This window comes from Castor canadensis, chromosome 5 (assembly GCF_047511655.1).
Source record: "Castor canadensis chromosome 5, mCasCan1.hap1v2, whole genome shotgun sequence".
Lineage (NCBI taxonomy): Eukaryota > Metazoa > Chordata > Mammalia > Rodentia > Castoridae > Castor > Castor canadensis.
This window is the reverse complement of record NC_133390.1, coordinates 47662434-47676741: the sequence shown is the minus strand read 5'-3', so window position 1 is coordinate 47676741 and position 14308 is coordinate 47662434. Positions and strand designations below refer to the sequence as shown.

Below are 14308 nucleotides of genomic sequence, written 5' to 3'. Positions count from 1 at the left end.
AAGTCTAGTTAACTTTGTTTTAAAATATAAGCTCTATAATTTGTACATGGATGCACTAAATGATCTTTAATACTTGTGAATATATATATTATTTCCTGAGTAGCAGAGTAAGAAATAGAAGCAGAAACTTAGCTCCATTAATTTATTAAGCATTTATTTTGCTTACCTATACAAGTTAGAATAGAATTTAGAAAACATTGAAGATGCAGATGTGGTTGGTGGAACTGGGTGTGAGAAGTCAGTTCAGTGCTGAGGTGGACAGGATGGTCAAAACTTCAAACACACAGACACTTCCATCTAAATACACAGACACTGAATTAGTGATTGAAATGTGCCTTGAGTGTTTTCTATGCATTCTACAAAGTTAGTAGGTAAAAGCAAAATTCTTCTTTTGAAGGTCTTTCCAGAAACAGTCATCTCCTGAGTCAGGATGGCTTATTTATGCTATGAGCCCAGGGTGTAGAATTTCCTGAGAGGGCTAAGCAAGGACAGCAGAAATGCCAACCTGAAAAGTCCTTCCTTGTCACTTGATAGTTCAGAGTTTCATAAACCAGCTGAAGTGAGTAAGGATACCTACCTCTACAAATGCCTTATTTCCAGCCTGCAGGGGGAATCCAGGAATTTAAAAAAACTGCATATACTAACCTTACTCAAACATTATAGGCACTCAAAAATATTTGCAAAAAATAGTAACTTAATGATTCTTTATTAAGACCAGGTCCTGTGCTGGGTATTTAAAAATGCATTTTCTCATTTAATTCTCACAATGATCACATGAGATAGATGCTATTGTCAAAAGTCCATATTTTGGAAAAAAGACAACCAATACCTAAAGATGGCTAAGTAAATTGTCCAAAGTCACAAAATCAGTTTACTTACCCCAATGTTCAAGTTTTCCAAGTTAGTTATTCTCTCTGGGCTTCAGTTTCCCTGACTATCAAAGGTAGGGGATTTGTAATGAGGCCAATGGCTGGAGACATTATCTAGCTCATAAATGCATTCACCAGTTTTTGTACATTAACCATTTGCCTGTGTTCTTCCAGTACTTTTTTTCTAGCTGATGCCAGTGACAAAATTCATTTTTTAATTGAATACAGTTATATTTGAATGTTATAATATATTTGGCTATCATCTTATTTATGTACTGGATATGAGTATCAGTTCACCAACTCAGGTGAGAGAAATGTAACTATGGAGAGAAAAAACAGCTATCTTGCCTTCAATCTGTCAGGGTTATAGAAATTTGACCTCAAGTTAGTGCTCCCACCCTTTTACCTATGCTGTGGCTAAATTCTAAGGCACTAAAGGGTAGGGAGGGGCTTCAGGAGCTCCTTTGGTCCTGGGGTCGGCTGTCTCCTCAGTTATCTGTTGAGAAACCTGTCATTTGCTGGTTCCAGGCCACATTCATGGGTCCAAATGTTATTGCTAAGATGTCCCTGAAGCTCCTTCTCTCCATATGATGCCCTGTGCCAGGTCAGGACCTGGCCATCTAAACATCCATGTTCAGATGCAGTTCCTCAACTTTGGACCAGAACCATAGACCAAAGAAAACTCTTTATAATGAAAAATAAAAATATGTCCCTGATATTTCTGTATCAATAGCTGTGTAATACTTGAGGGCTTAGAATTATGTTGCTTCTGTGCCACACAATCATCTGTAATCTCCTACGTTGTGTACAATCTTGTCTGCTGGAATTGATATTCCTTAAACCTCAGTCTTTTCCATATTACATTCCAAATTTTTTACTCACATTTTTTGACATACTTGGTATCCTCAGTATTTAATATTTTTAACATCGCCTTATATTTTAAAAGGAAACTTTACTATAACAGAGAACACATATCACTTGTCATAAAGAGAAGGCAGCCACAAATATAAATTTTCTGAAACCCAAAAATGTCATTATATTCTAGAAGGATATTGTCTCCCAGGTCATATCCTTCTTGATCTAATCTTAAGGTATCAAACTAGAAAGATGATCTGGTCTAATGGCAGGGAAATTGTGGGGGTAAAAGGTTAGCATTTCAGAAGTAGAATCCATTTCTGTTCATTTATATAGTACTTATTTTTAGAGGTAGGATGGTGGGCTAGGGAGGACACAGGCCTAAAAGTCTGAGTTGACACAGATCACAACCACTGGCTGGAGATGATCAGAGACAGGCGGCCTTCTTTTCTGGACCTTGATGCCTTCTTGTCTAGATTGTGAATACTTGGGCTTTGCGCACCGCCCAGCCCTGGCGAGAACTACACTCCCCACAATTCACCGCGCGGCGAGGCATGCCCACCACCTCCTCCGGCAGTTTTACCTCCGGCCCTCCTACAACTCCCACAAGCCCCCTCGGCCTCGGGCCGTGGCCCGGCCCGCGGTGGAGGCGGAGACGGAGGCGCGGGAGTTATGGAGGGGGCGGGCTCTGCAGGGAAGTGCGTCAGAGGAGGTGCGGGGAGAGTGGAGTGCTGTGGTCTGAGCTAGAGGGTGAGGCTGGCGGAGCGAGAGGATGGGCGGTGAGTGAGCGGTGCCGGCGTCGCCGGGCGGGGGTCGCGCGGCCGTTTGCCGTTTGGACGGGGGCTCCTTTCCCGAGAGCGGCCGGGGCGGAGCGGGTTTCCAGCGGCGTGTTGTGGCGGGGCTCTATGGGGCTGAGCGGTCGGGGGAGGGGCCTGGTCGGGTACCCGGGGCCCCGCCACAGTTCCGGCTGGCCTCGGCTTCCGCCGGTTCCGTCGTGCGCCCGCGAGGTGGCCGCGCCTGGGGACTCGCGAGCCGCAGCTCCCGGTGCCGGGACCTTTTAAGGTCATTTGACAGCACCAGGGTGTCCGAGGATTCAAAGACATCAAAGTGCAAACCCAACTTCTTGAGTTGTTAGTTATTGTGATTGCCCCATCTTTCCTGAGTCACCTCCCGTCTTCCAAACTCGACCCCACTTTGCGAGCCTGTTTTCGTGCGCCTCGTAAGGTGTTTGGTGCACCTGGCGGTGTTTGACTCAGCGATCCCCTAGTCATTTTAACCGCGGCCATTTACTACTGCTGGAGAGACCTGTCCACGCCCAGCCTAGGCAGTGTTCACATTTTCCTGACTCAGTTTTCTATTCTGCTGAGAAGGGATCATTTAGTTTCTATGGATATATGCTATCCTTTAGGGTTTAGGGAGAGAGCAAGGTGGTTTAGAAGTATCAGGAATTAGGAAAGAAGAATTTGACAGTGTGACGAGAAGCATGACTTTAATGCATCGGGGAAGATTGATATTTAGCATTATTATATGTTACTGTTCTCTTCGCTCTTCCATACACCTAAAATAACCCTCTGGGTTAACATGTTCCAACTCTTGGTTTTCTAAAAGCTCTTCTCTAGTGTCCCTCTTAAAAGGAAACTGGGAGGACCTGATTTCTACTGCCTCCTTTTAATATGCCTTTTTCTTACTCAAACCTAGAACGCCCAAACTCTATAGCTTGTGTGAAAATAAAGTCTGCAGTTAAAAATGTGTTCACGGTATGCTGCTGACCACGGGCATGTCTGTTGTTTGTATCTGTAATGTGTATGTCCATTTCAGTGTTGTCTGTTTTAGTATGCAGGTGATAGACTAGAGAACAAGACCTCTGTCTCCGTAGCATCTTGGGTATGTGAGCATTCCATAAGTACTTTCATGAGAATGAGTTTTGTTTTAAACTTAAGAACATTTGTCTTTAAAAAAAATTCCTTAATAATTACATATCAAAAAAGCCAGGGAGGGGCATGAGGTAAAGGGTGGTTTTGAGATAATTTCAGAATAATCTTTTTTATTTGTTCTTGAAGTCTAACTTCCCTTCTTTTTTCAACTTTTAAACAGAGCAGTTTGAATGCCAGAATGGATAACCGTTTTGCTACTGCATTTGTAATTGCTTGTGTGCTTAGCCTCATTTCCACCATCTATATGGCAGCCTCCATTGGCACAGACTTCTGGTATGAATATCGAAGTCCAGTTCAAGAAAACTCGAGTGATTTGAATAAAAGCATCTGGGAAGACTTCATTAGTGATGAGGCAGATGAAAAGACTTATAATGATGCACTTTTTCGATATAATGGCACGGTGGGATTATGGAGACGGTGTATCACCATACCCAAAAACACACATTGGTATACTCCACCAGAAAGGACAGGTATTCCTTCATTTCAGCTTTTCTCTCCTTTACCTATTCAATAATAGTCAAAAGATGATTGTCCAGTTATATATAAGCAGGTTTTCTCCCTCCCCAAAGAAATAAATATTACATGTCTCTTTTTCCTACCACCTTCTCTCCCCAACTTGTGTACATTACCATGATATTTATTAATATTGGTTGGATCAGTAACAGTCCTTATTTTGGGAAAACCATTTTAAATATACGTATTTATTTACATATTCATTAAAGTACTTTTTAACTAATCTCATATATCATGAGGAAATAGTTGGATAAATACACTAGAAAACTTAAATATTTGGTACTTTGGTGAAAGGACTGGAATCCAAAATCAAAACAACAATAAACTGATTGTCCTTTTATGGCTTATGTATCATTTGTCCCCCCCCATATCTTAAAAGAAACAGTTTGACCAACTCTAAATTTAAATTTGTATATATTTGAAACAGTTTTATAGCAATTTTGATATAGAGTTTGTAGGTTAAACAATTGTATTAAAGAAAAAATTTTAAGTTTTCCTCAGGGTTATTTTGCAAGCATTAATATTTAACACCTAAAGGTTTTAATTTCCAGGTATTAATTAGAAGCCTTAGGGCTCTCATAAGAAAGAACTTTACTGTTTAGTTTAGTTTATGATTAGTTCTGATGACAGGGGAGCTGTTGTATTCAAATTATAGCCCAACAGGCTTGAGTCATCATATACCAAAAGGATGATAGTATGTCATATGTGCAAAAAGGAAATAGTATACAAAGAAAGGGGATAAAGCTGGTTAAAATTCGTTGCAGAATGTTCAGCTCTACTTATGAGAACTCAGGAGCACTTGATATTGGAATCTTCACAGTTATTTAGTTATTAATTCAAATAGTTATTACATTCCTTTGCATTCCAGAGCCTTATACAGTTTGGAGAATAATTTTTACTCTTGGAGAGCTAATATTTTAATAAAGGGTGACTCAAAAAACAAACAGTTCAATGATAAAAACAATAACTAATTACATAGTGTGTTAAAAAGAGGACGTGTTATGGAAAAACAGCAAAATAAAGGGAGTATAGGTAGGCATTGGTTATGATTTTCAATAGTATAGTCATGACTCATTGAGAAGATACCATTGAGTAAGATTTAATCTTTACCACTTGGTAAAGATTAGATGAAAGAATTGGTCATATAGGTAATCAGAATTTGGAGAAGAATCGTTTAGGTTGGGGGAAAAGCTATTGTAGAGGCCCTATGGCAGGAGGACACCTGAAATGTTCAAGGATCAGCAAGGAAATCACTGGGCTGGAATCGAGGAAGTACCAGGGAGCATTGGGTATGGTGTCAGAGACATGTTCTGTAGATGGGGGAGGGGCAAATAAGGACTCTAGGCATCATGGTTTTTACTGTTGAGTACAATGGAGGCCATTGAATAGGGCATTGAACAATGAAGAGACACAATCTAGTCACCCAGCTGATGTGGTGAGAAAACTTTAGAAGGCAGGTGTGGAAACTTAAGGGACTGGGTAGGAATTCGTTGCAATAGTTCAGGTCAGAGATGATTATAAATCAGACCAGTGTGACAGCACTGAGCAGCAGCTGGATCCTGAACATATTTCAAAGGAAGAACCTCTAGAATTTCCTGTTGGAATATTTTATGGGGAAGAATGATTCTAAAGTTGTGATCTGAGGAGCTAAAAGGGTAGACTTAAGTTATTTGCTGATATGGGGCCATGACTGGTAGAATAAGTTTTGGGGAGATCAATTCTTACTTATTTCAGTCTTTGTTCTCCCTGTCTTTTCTTCCTAGTCTTCTTACATACTTAGTCTGTCATTCATTTTATACTAGTGCTTTTTAAATTTTTTCTTCCTTGTGCCTATCATCTTCAGCCTGCCACTGAGAACCAGTGGTATTCATTGGGCATTGGAGAGGCTGTATACCAGTCAGAGTCAAAGAGATTGCTTATTTCCCTGGGCATATCTTTTTGTATTTTTACTTCATAGGGTAATTACTGAAAGAGATTATTGTAAAATGTTTGTAATGAAAACAACAAGCAACCATTGTTCTTGTTCCAGAGTCATTTGATGTTGTTACAAAATGCATGAGTTTCACACTAAATGAGCAGTTCCTGGAGAAATATGTTGATCCTGGAAACCTCAATAGTGGAATCGATCCACTTCGGACCTGTGAGTACTTTGATTTCAGCAGGACAAATGGGGAGGAAAGGAAATAATTTGTGTTTGCTTGAACTTTATTTTGGGAACATGGTGTGTTAGTAAATAGTGCCAACATGAAGTAAGTTTTTTTTTAATAACATTCCAATAAACCCTGTTCTGTTGGTGATATATTTTAGAAGGGAGAAATGTACTTACCAAATGTCAAATGATTTGAAGTTGAGGAAGACAGCTACTACATTGGAGGATGGAATTCAGACCCCCAAATGATGTTAATAGGCCCATTTAATTAAGAGGGAGTTTAGTAAGGATCAATAATAACCTCCTGTATTTGAGATAAACATTTCCCACTGCCTACGTTCATATAGGCATACCTGAAAAAAATTGACTGCAAGCTGTGAATGTCACTGAATATCAAGCCTGCTGACCAGTTCTCATCCAGTCTTAGGTGGTAGTTAGTAACAAAAGCATAGATGTAGATGTTCAAGGAAAAAAAAAGGGTCATGAACATTCTGTTTCTTGAAATAACATCTTCAGATTTGAGCCTCAGTTTTTAGGGCTGTAGAGATTTATTTGAGCTTCTCCAGTAGAATGACCGTATTAGGAGAGTAAATGTTAATGAGTTGCAGGTATTCGATTTTGTAATGAGAATGTGTAGGAAGAAGTTTATTACTAAAGAGTTTGAAGGGAATTTATTTAGGAAAAGGACGTCTATGAAGTTCTAGAAAGTAAGACCCACACCAAAATGTACAGTTTGCTTAAGATTGATGCTAATTGTTTGCTATTTAAATTATCTGAAAATGAAAGGAAATGCTTTGTGAGACTGTCTTCTCATGTTGATAAGCAATTTATGATCATTAGAACTGCCAGTGAGCAGCTGAAATATTCCAGATCCATTGTGTTGTGATTGATGTGTTTTCTTTCAACAGCCCTGTAAGACAGGTCATTATAATCACCATTCATTTATTTTATTTTATTAATGCCTTGAGATCCTTGATAGTGCTTGAAGTGCTTGATAGTGTTTATAGGTAGAAGAGAGTATTTAAAAAATTTTTTTTGCTTCAAACCCTGGCTCCCCCACTTGTATTTTGTACAAGTTATTTATGTTTCTTGTCTCAGTTTCTTCAATTATAAAGTAAAAATAGTAATAGTTCCTGACAGTAATAGTTGTTGGGAGGATTAATTTGCAAAGCATTTGTAGAGCAAGCTTTACATGGCACATATTATGCCTTTAGTAACTCTTACCTATTAGTGGCCTTTCCTTTTCTTTTAGGACAAAGTATCATTTTGAACAATTCACTTTATAAAAGGCCTCAGTATTAAAATAGTTCTTTCTCACGTTTTGAGAAAAGATCTAATTAGATGTAAAAGAAAATTTCCATTGTAGTAGAATGGTCTGAAATCATGGTAACATTTTTGTTCTTTTTCTTTTTAAAAACAGATCTTTGGCGTTGCCAGTTCCTTTTACCTTTTGTTAGTCTTGGTCTGATGTGCTTTGGGGCATTGATCGGACTTTGCGCTTGTATCTGCCGAAGCCTGTATCCCACCATTGCTACTGGTATTCTCCATCTTCTTGCAGGTGGGTCTTGTCAACTTAACTTTTAGCTTCTTCCTGTCTCCCTCAGGGTCAGAGTCATAATTTATAAACAGTCACATATCACTGCACTGTCATGTTACTGAAAAGCTCTTTACTGTGTTTTGATTTGTTTTCTAAATTTCTCTAAATTCTCCCGAAGGTCTGTGTACACTGGGCTCAGTAAGTTGCTATGTTGCTGGAATTGAACTACTACATCAGAAACTAGAGCTGCCTGAGAATGTGTCTGGTGAATTCGGATGGTCCTTCTGCCTGGCTTGTGTCTCAGCTCCCTTACAGTTCATGGCTTCCGCTCTATTCATCTGGGCTGCTCATACCAACCGGAAAGAGTACACTTTGATGAAGGCATATCGTGTGGCATGAATGGGAGCTGCCTGCTTTGCAATTGCCATTTTTAATATATTTTTAATATTGCTATTTTCTCTTGCCTCCCTCTCGTTTTTAATTAAATTTTTATTTTTTGTGGGTATACTATTTTATCCTGAAAATACATTTTATTTATACACATATACATCACTAAATACATAATATCACTAAAATTTATTTGGTTTATTTGGACTGATTCCATTTTTCAAAGTAATCTAGTTTCAAAGCCTAAATAGTACGAAATGTATAGAAACTTGACACAAATTTGTGAAAGAAAATTGACAGTGGGAAATTGACCCAGAACAAGTTCTGCTAATGTCTGGTAAACTTTCAGGAATTGGAGTGACTATGTGTTGAACTAGAAACATTAATTTATTTGGGAAACCTTTTATCATTGTCAGAACTTCATGTTCACTTTGCTGTTGTAGATAGCAAGTCAGCTAGCAGTATTTGTCCTGTTTTCAAAGACTGAAATTCCATAAAATTAGGCCATTTTTTAAGATCCTTTTCTTTAAATTTGACATAGGGCTTCATCTGAGGTGAAACATTCACAGCTGTTTATATCCACAATGTCTCTAAGAGAAAAGAAGTGAAAAATACAGTGTTTACTTGAAATTTTTACTTTGTAATTGCAGAAATTCCAGTTCAGCCAGACAGGGTTAATTTGGTTATTATATTATTTGTTTTCTTTTTAAACTCCTTATAGGATTTTAAATACCACCAAAACATTTTGAATTTTTCTCTTCCCCTTGCACACACCAGGCTTGTTAAAAGAATGCTTCTTTTTAAACATTGCATTAGGATCACAGAGTAAATTCCCCAACTGCTTTCTATTGATTCCAGCTAAGTACCGTAACGAAGGTTCTACCATAATGACCCTCCAGAGCTGGGAGTAACTACCACAAGATCTAAAACTAAGGCTCTCCCTTTAGCCTCTAACTATGGTCTTTATTTCTTGTGGTGAAATGTGCCTTTCCTTGCCTAATCCCCTTCCTGGTGTGTATCAACATCATTTAATGTCTTCTAATTAAGTCATTTTTTTACAAATATGTCTATAAACATTGAACTTTAAAAATATTATTTATTTATTCCATTGTAGCATTTGACAGATTTAAAAAAATGTAACAGTAATTTCTTACCTATCCTAAATCTGTCTTTTTTTAAAAAAATAAAAATGAGAAGAGAATTGTGTATAGTGTCTGAATTGATTTAAATCTCAACACATCAAGATAAAGAATGGGAATCAGAATGGAGAGCAGTAATGTTTCTCAGAGAATCAGTACTGCTCTTTCGGCTGTGTTTATGCCCTTGTGTTTGGGTGTATTTTGTTTTACAGAAAATGTAGGAACTTACTCCTCCATTAGAAAACAAGAGTATCTTTTATATTTCGAATTTTAAAACATGTTTTCAAACTAGTTTTGTGAGCTCTATATATTACACTTAATGTGGCTAGTTCCCTGTAAAGTTTTTAATGGCTGGATGCTTGTGTTCTGCTTTAAAGATAAGTCAACTTCTGTCTTGCAGCAAAGCCAGTTGCCTGCAAAGTGGCTTAAAAGATTACTCGGGTTTCTACCTGTTCTTAACTCTTGGAGTTTCATTGCCTGTACCTTCTGTGGAAGGTGGACAGGAGAAAAAAACAAAACATTTTAGAATGGGATTTAAAAATTAATGGTAGCATGAGTATTTTTGAATTAAGACATTATTTTAAGCAGTATCCCTGTCTATATCCCCAGAATTATTTGTGCCACTGATCTAAATCAGTCTTTCATGTGCGTTGTGGAAATAAAGTCAGAATTAGACTTTTGAGTTATAGCCTTATCAGTACTATCTTTAAATTTAGAAAGGCAGCACCATAATCCTTGCTGTTGAATATGTGATATAATTGATATTTTTAGCACATTGAGAGTAGCTGAGGCATTTTCTCCTACAGAGACTTTCTCAGTAATGTAGAGGGCTGTGTTTCGTGTAATGTGAAATTGTATTTATTTGTTTTTTTGTGGTATTGGGAGGTTGAACTCCTGAGCCTTTCACTTGCTAGGCAGGTACCCTACTACTTGAACCAAGTCTCTAGCCCTTTTCTGTTTTTGTTATTTTTCAGATAGGGTGTCATGCTTCTTGCCCAGTTCAACCTCAGAACACAATCATTCTACCAATGTCTCCTACAGATGGTGTACCGCATAGCCAGCTTGTTTGTTGAGATGAAGTCCCTTAACTTTTTGCCTAGGCTGGCCTCCAACTGTTCCCCCCGATCTTTACCTCCCAAGAAACCACTGCACCTAGCCCTGAAAATACAGTTTTTCTAATTAGATTGAACCATATGAAATTGGTGATAGCCAACCATTGTGATCAATCTAATACATAACATCAGTGGCAAGGTCATTATTATTAATTTCTTTTCACTTAATCTTTGAAAGCAACCCTCAAAGTAAAATTAATTTTTGAAGTTTTATGGCAACTTAAGAAATGTGTTTTAAAACTTTAATTTTATGTCTCCAATAATGAACTAAATTGTGTGAATAAATATCTTCTATATGCTTTTTAGTAAGAGACATTCCATAATCTAAGAATAGCCATGAAACACCAAAAGTTGGTGTAGTTAAAAAAAAAAAAAGGCAGAATCTTGAATTTGTTTAGATAACACTGTCTGTGTGCCTACTATATCATAATAGTTTAGAGTCTCAATTTCATGTGTTATAGTTTCATCAGTGCTATAAGGGTGTGTGTGTGTGTTGGGAAGGATGGCATTAATAAATCACTTGCAGGTGAACTTGTTTAGTCACATGATTAAGAAGACTGAGAAGACCATAAAACAAACTAATTTAGAGTCTGTTTTTTCATTCCAGAAACCATCAAACTGTAGACTAGTGGTGTTAAAGCTTGCAGATCCAGTCATGTCCTATTAACTGTAAGATACATAGTATGAAGACATTTCATTGTTTGATCTTCATGTAGACTTTCACTTAAAATGAAACCTGTTGAATCAGTACACTTTTTCCGATTGGAACACTTAAATTTCCTAGATAAGAGGTGCAGCTCTGAAGATACAAACTGTTACTGCACAGGCTGGTTTCCATTCTGTCCAAGCACAGATGGGTGAAGTCTTTCATCCTCTGTTCATAATGGAGTAATGACTCATACCTTGAAAAGAGGAATAACATGAGGAAACACATCTAAGTATAGGAATTCTTTTTCTATTATTATCAGTATTTTTCTGACACTTTTAATGAGATGCGTTTTTCCCCTCTTGTCAAATTAAAGATCAGTGCCAATGGCCTACAGATTTATCATGTGAAAATCTTACATTACAGAAAGAGTAACTGAGAATGATTATTTGCCCTGTAGAACAAGTTACTGTCGTTGAATACAGTACTAAGTTTCTGTTAGCAAAATTAATAATTATTTAATATACAATCATTTACACCCTTTCAGCAAACTTGCATAAACCAAGATCCAATTTATATTACTTTCTATGTATCTTTGCAGAGGTTTTGTAAATATTAAATAAGAGAGAATATTCTTTGTTTCATCTTCATATTTTCAAAATACCTGAGTTACTGAGTAATTCATCACCTCCTGTTTACTGACTCAGTGTTGGAGTTAGTTGGATGTGAACTTTACCTCATCTGTCCTGCAACTTCTTACCTGCTCCCAGGCTACCAGAATTCTATTCTCAGTTTTCTTTGGTTTGCTTGTCTTGTCATCATATGTTTATAAACATCTGGGAATGTCTTGCTTCCATAACCACTCACAGTTCCTGCCTTCACAGTACTCAGCCTTATTTTCATAGACTCTGCTGTTCAGTTTTCTTATTCCTAATCTCAAAATACTAAAGATGCCTATTTGAAACTAAAAGCTGATTCTAAAAAATTATGCTGACTTCAATTGCTTGACATGTCTAATCATCTCTGACTATTGATTTTTAACTCCCTACCACACATTTTCCAAGTCTCTTTAAAAGTTTTTGGAAACTTTTCTTCTTCCTCAACTTCCATGGAAAGAATTTATGCCCTCTTTAAGAAGAAAATAGTGGGGGAGGGAGTAGGGAATATTAGGATGAACTCTTCAAATTTCTCCAACCCCTATTTGCTCCTCCCTATAAAAAAAGGAATGCATTACCTGCTGGGAGCCTTTGCTGGGATCAGGATGGGGTGAATGGTGGCTAAGTATCCAGCTCAGGAAACAATGTTAAATTCATAATCCTAGGCCTTTCTCAGCCTTTTTCAAGTCCCCCTATTTCCACTTACGAAATTCTATGATTAACATAACTGCCTGAGGGTTATGATGATGATTATAGAAATTCCTCAGCATAAAGCAGTCACTCAAAAATTCTAGCTATGACTGGTTGCAATATGAAGGAATGGGGTTACCAAGCCTATGAAGAGGGTATTCTCTGCCTAGATTGCACCAATTTCCTGGACAATTTTTAAAAGTTACTCATGTCTGGTTGGTTTGGGGTGTAGTTACTTCCTGCAATTTTTAAACCTGTAAAAGTGGTTCTAGTAGGAAAATATATTTGAAAGCAATTGCAGATTGTAAGAGACAGTGGAGTAAACAGACCTGGCATAGTGTCTGCCTTCTAAAAGCCACTCCTGTGCTTTCCAGTTTTCTCTTCTGCTGACTGGCCCTGTGAGGCTGACTTCAATCCATTGTACCAAGTTCTGGCTGGCAACATATGTGAAGAGTCTGCCTGCAGATCCCATGCACTCTATGGTTGGTCCTAAGGTGTAGATTTGGCAGGAGGTAAAAGGAAGCCTTGTTTGTTTTGGCTTCAATTTCAAATTAAAGTAGTTCTGCCTGCTTATATGTTCCAAGACCCTCCATTGGATGCCTGAAACCTATAGTACCAAGTGCTATATATGCTATGCTTTCCCCCCATACATGATAATTTAGAAATTTGTCATAGAGATTAAAATGTATCTATGATAAAAAGTATCTGAATATGGTCTTCCAGAATAACTCATTTTCAAAGTATAAGTAACAAATGGGGGAAGAAAAACCATGGGTAAGGCAAGGAGATTACTATACTTTCCCTTATTCAGTACTTTAAGGGGCCTCTGGTTTAGGGTGATTGTCCTCCATTTGGAAGGTAAATATATTGATCACTGTTTCTTTGCACTCATACTCTTGGCTAGAAAAAGGAAGGAGAGAGGAATGAGCAAATGACATTAATTTATACACAACTCAGAAATTCTTGAGTTGGACCATTCTATAATGGTATTATTTAATGAAATGAAGATCAGAGAGCTTCTGTTTCAATTGGTTATTGTGAGGGTCAAATAAGAAGGTATTCAAGTAAAATACTTAGATCCTGAAATATCAGAGCTCCATAAGTGGTAGGTTTTACTATTTGGAGGCCAACACAGTGCACAGGGGAGGATGTGACCTCTGTCTGGCCTGTGTGATTAGGTCCTAGTAAATGAAGGACTCTGAGCTGCTATGGCTTGCCCTGTGGCTACATTCCAGCTGGGATTAGAGGTGAGGTGGGTGTTGGAAAAGTCTTTGGTTTATAGTTAAGTTCACTTCAAAACAGAACTTTCTTTTTCTTTCTTTCCTTCTTCCCTCCCTCTCTCCTTCCTTCTGTCCCTCTCTCCCTGCTTTCCTTTCTTTCTTCCTTCCTTCCTTCTTTCTTAATATTTTTCAGTACTGGGTTTGAACTCAGGGCCTACACCTTGAGCCACTCCACCATCCCTTTTTGTGTTAGGTATTTTTGAGATAGGGTCTTGCAAACTTTTTGCCCGGTTGGCTTTGAACCGAAATCCTCCTAATCTCTGCCTCCTGAGTAGCTAGGATTACAAGTGTGAGCCACAGGTTCCCAGCCTACAAAAGGTTTTCTTGGTTGTATATTTCCTTAGAAGGAGAGTAATATATTTTAATATCTCAAAAACCATTTATTTTCCACTAAGTAGGGCTACATATTTAAATATGAAGTTGGTGACATAGAAGAAAAAAATAAAGAGAAGCAAGGTATCATAGAAAATGAAGTTCCATTTAGTTTATTATTATTAGTTATTTAAGTACAGTGTAAGTATACTATACCATTGATTTCCAT

General features: G+C 37.8%; 1 protein-coding gene across 3 annotated transcripts; it reads left to right on the top strand.

Moving 5' to 3' along the window:
• Positions 1-2375: 2375 nt before the first annotated feature.
• On the top strand, positions 2376-9450 carry Cldnd1 (claudin domain containing 1). 3 transcript variants are annotated; one of them, XM_074072960.1, is made up of 6 exons: positions 2414-2503; positions 3558-3608; positions 3819-4128; positions 6201-6311; positions 7741-7878; positions 8036-9450. In XM_074072960.1, the coding sequence occupies exons 3-6, from the start codon at positions 3837-3839 to the stop codon at positions 8254-8256; spliced, it is 762 nt and encodes a 253-aa protein (XP_073929061.1). In that variant the 5' UTR covers positions 2414-2503; positions 3558-3608; positions 3819-3836; the 3' UTR covers positions 8257-9450. The 3 variants fall into 3 exon arrangements, with proteins under 3 accessions (XP_020038397.1, XP_073929060.1, XP_073929061.1); XM_020182808.2 differs by lacking the exon at positions 3558-3608 and having other exon boundaries at positions 2376-2503; XM_074072959.1 differs by lacking the exons at positions 3558-3608; positions 3819-4128 and having other exon boundaries at positions 2407-2503.
• The last annotated feature ends 4858 nt before the right edge of the window (positions 9451-14308 follow it).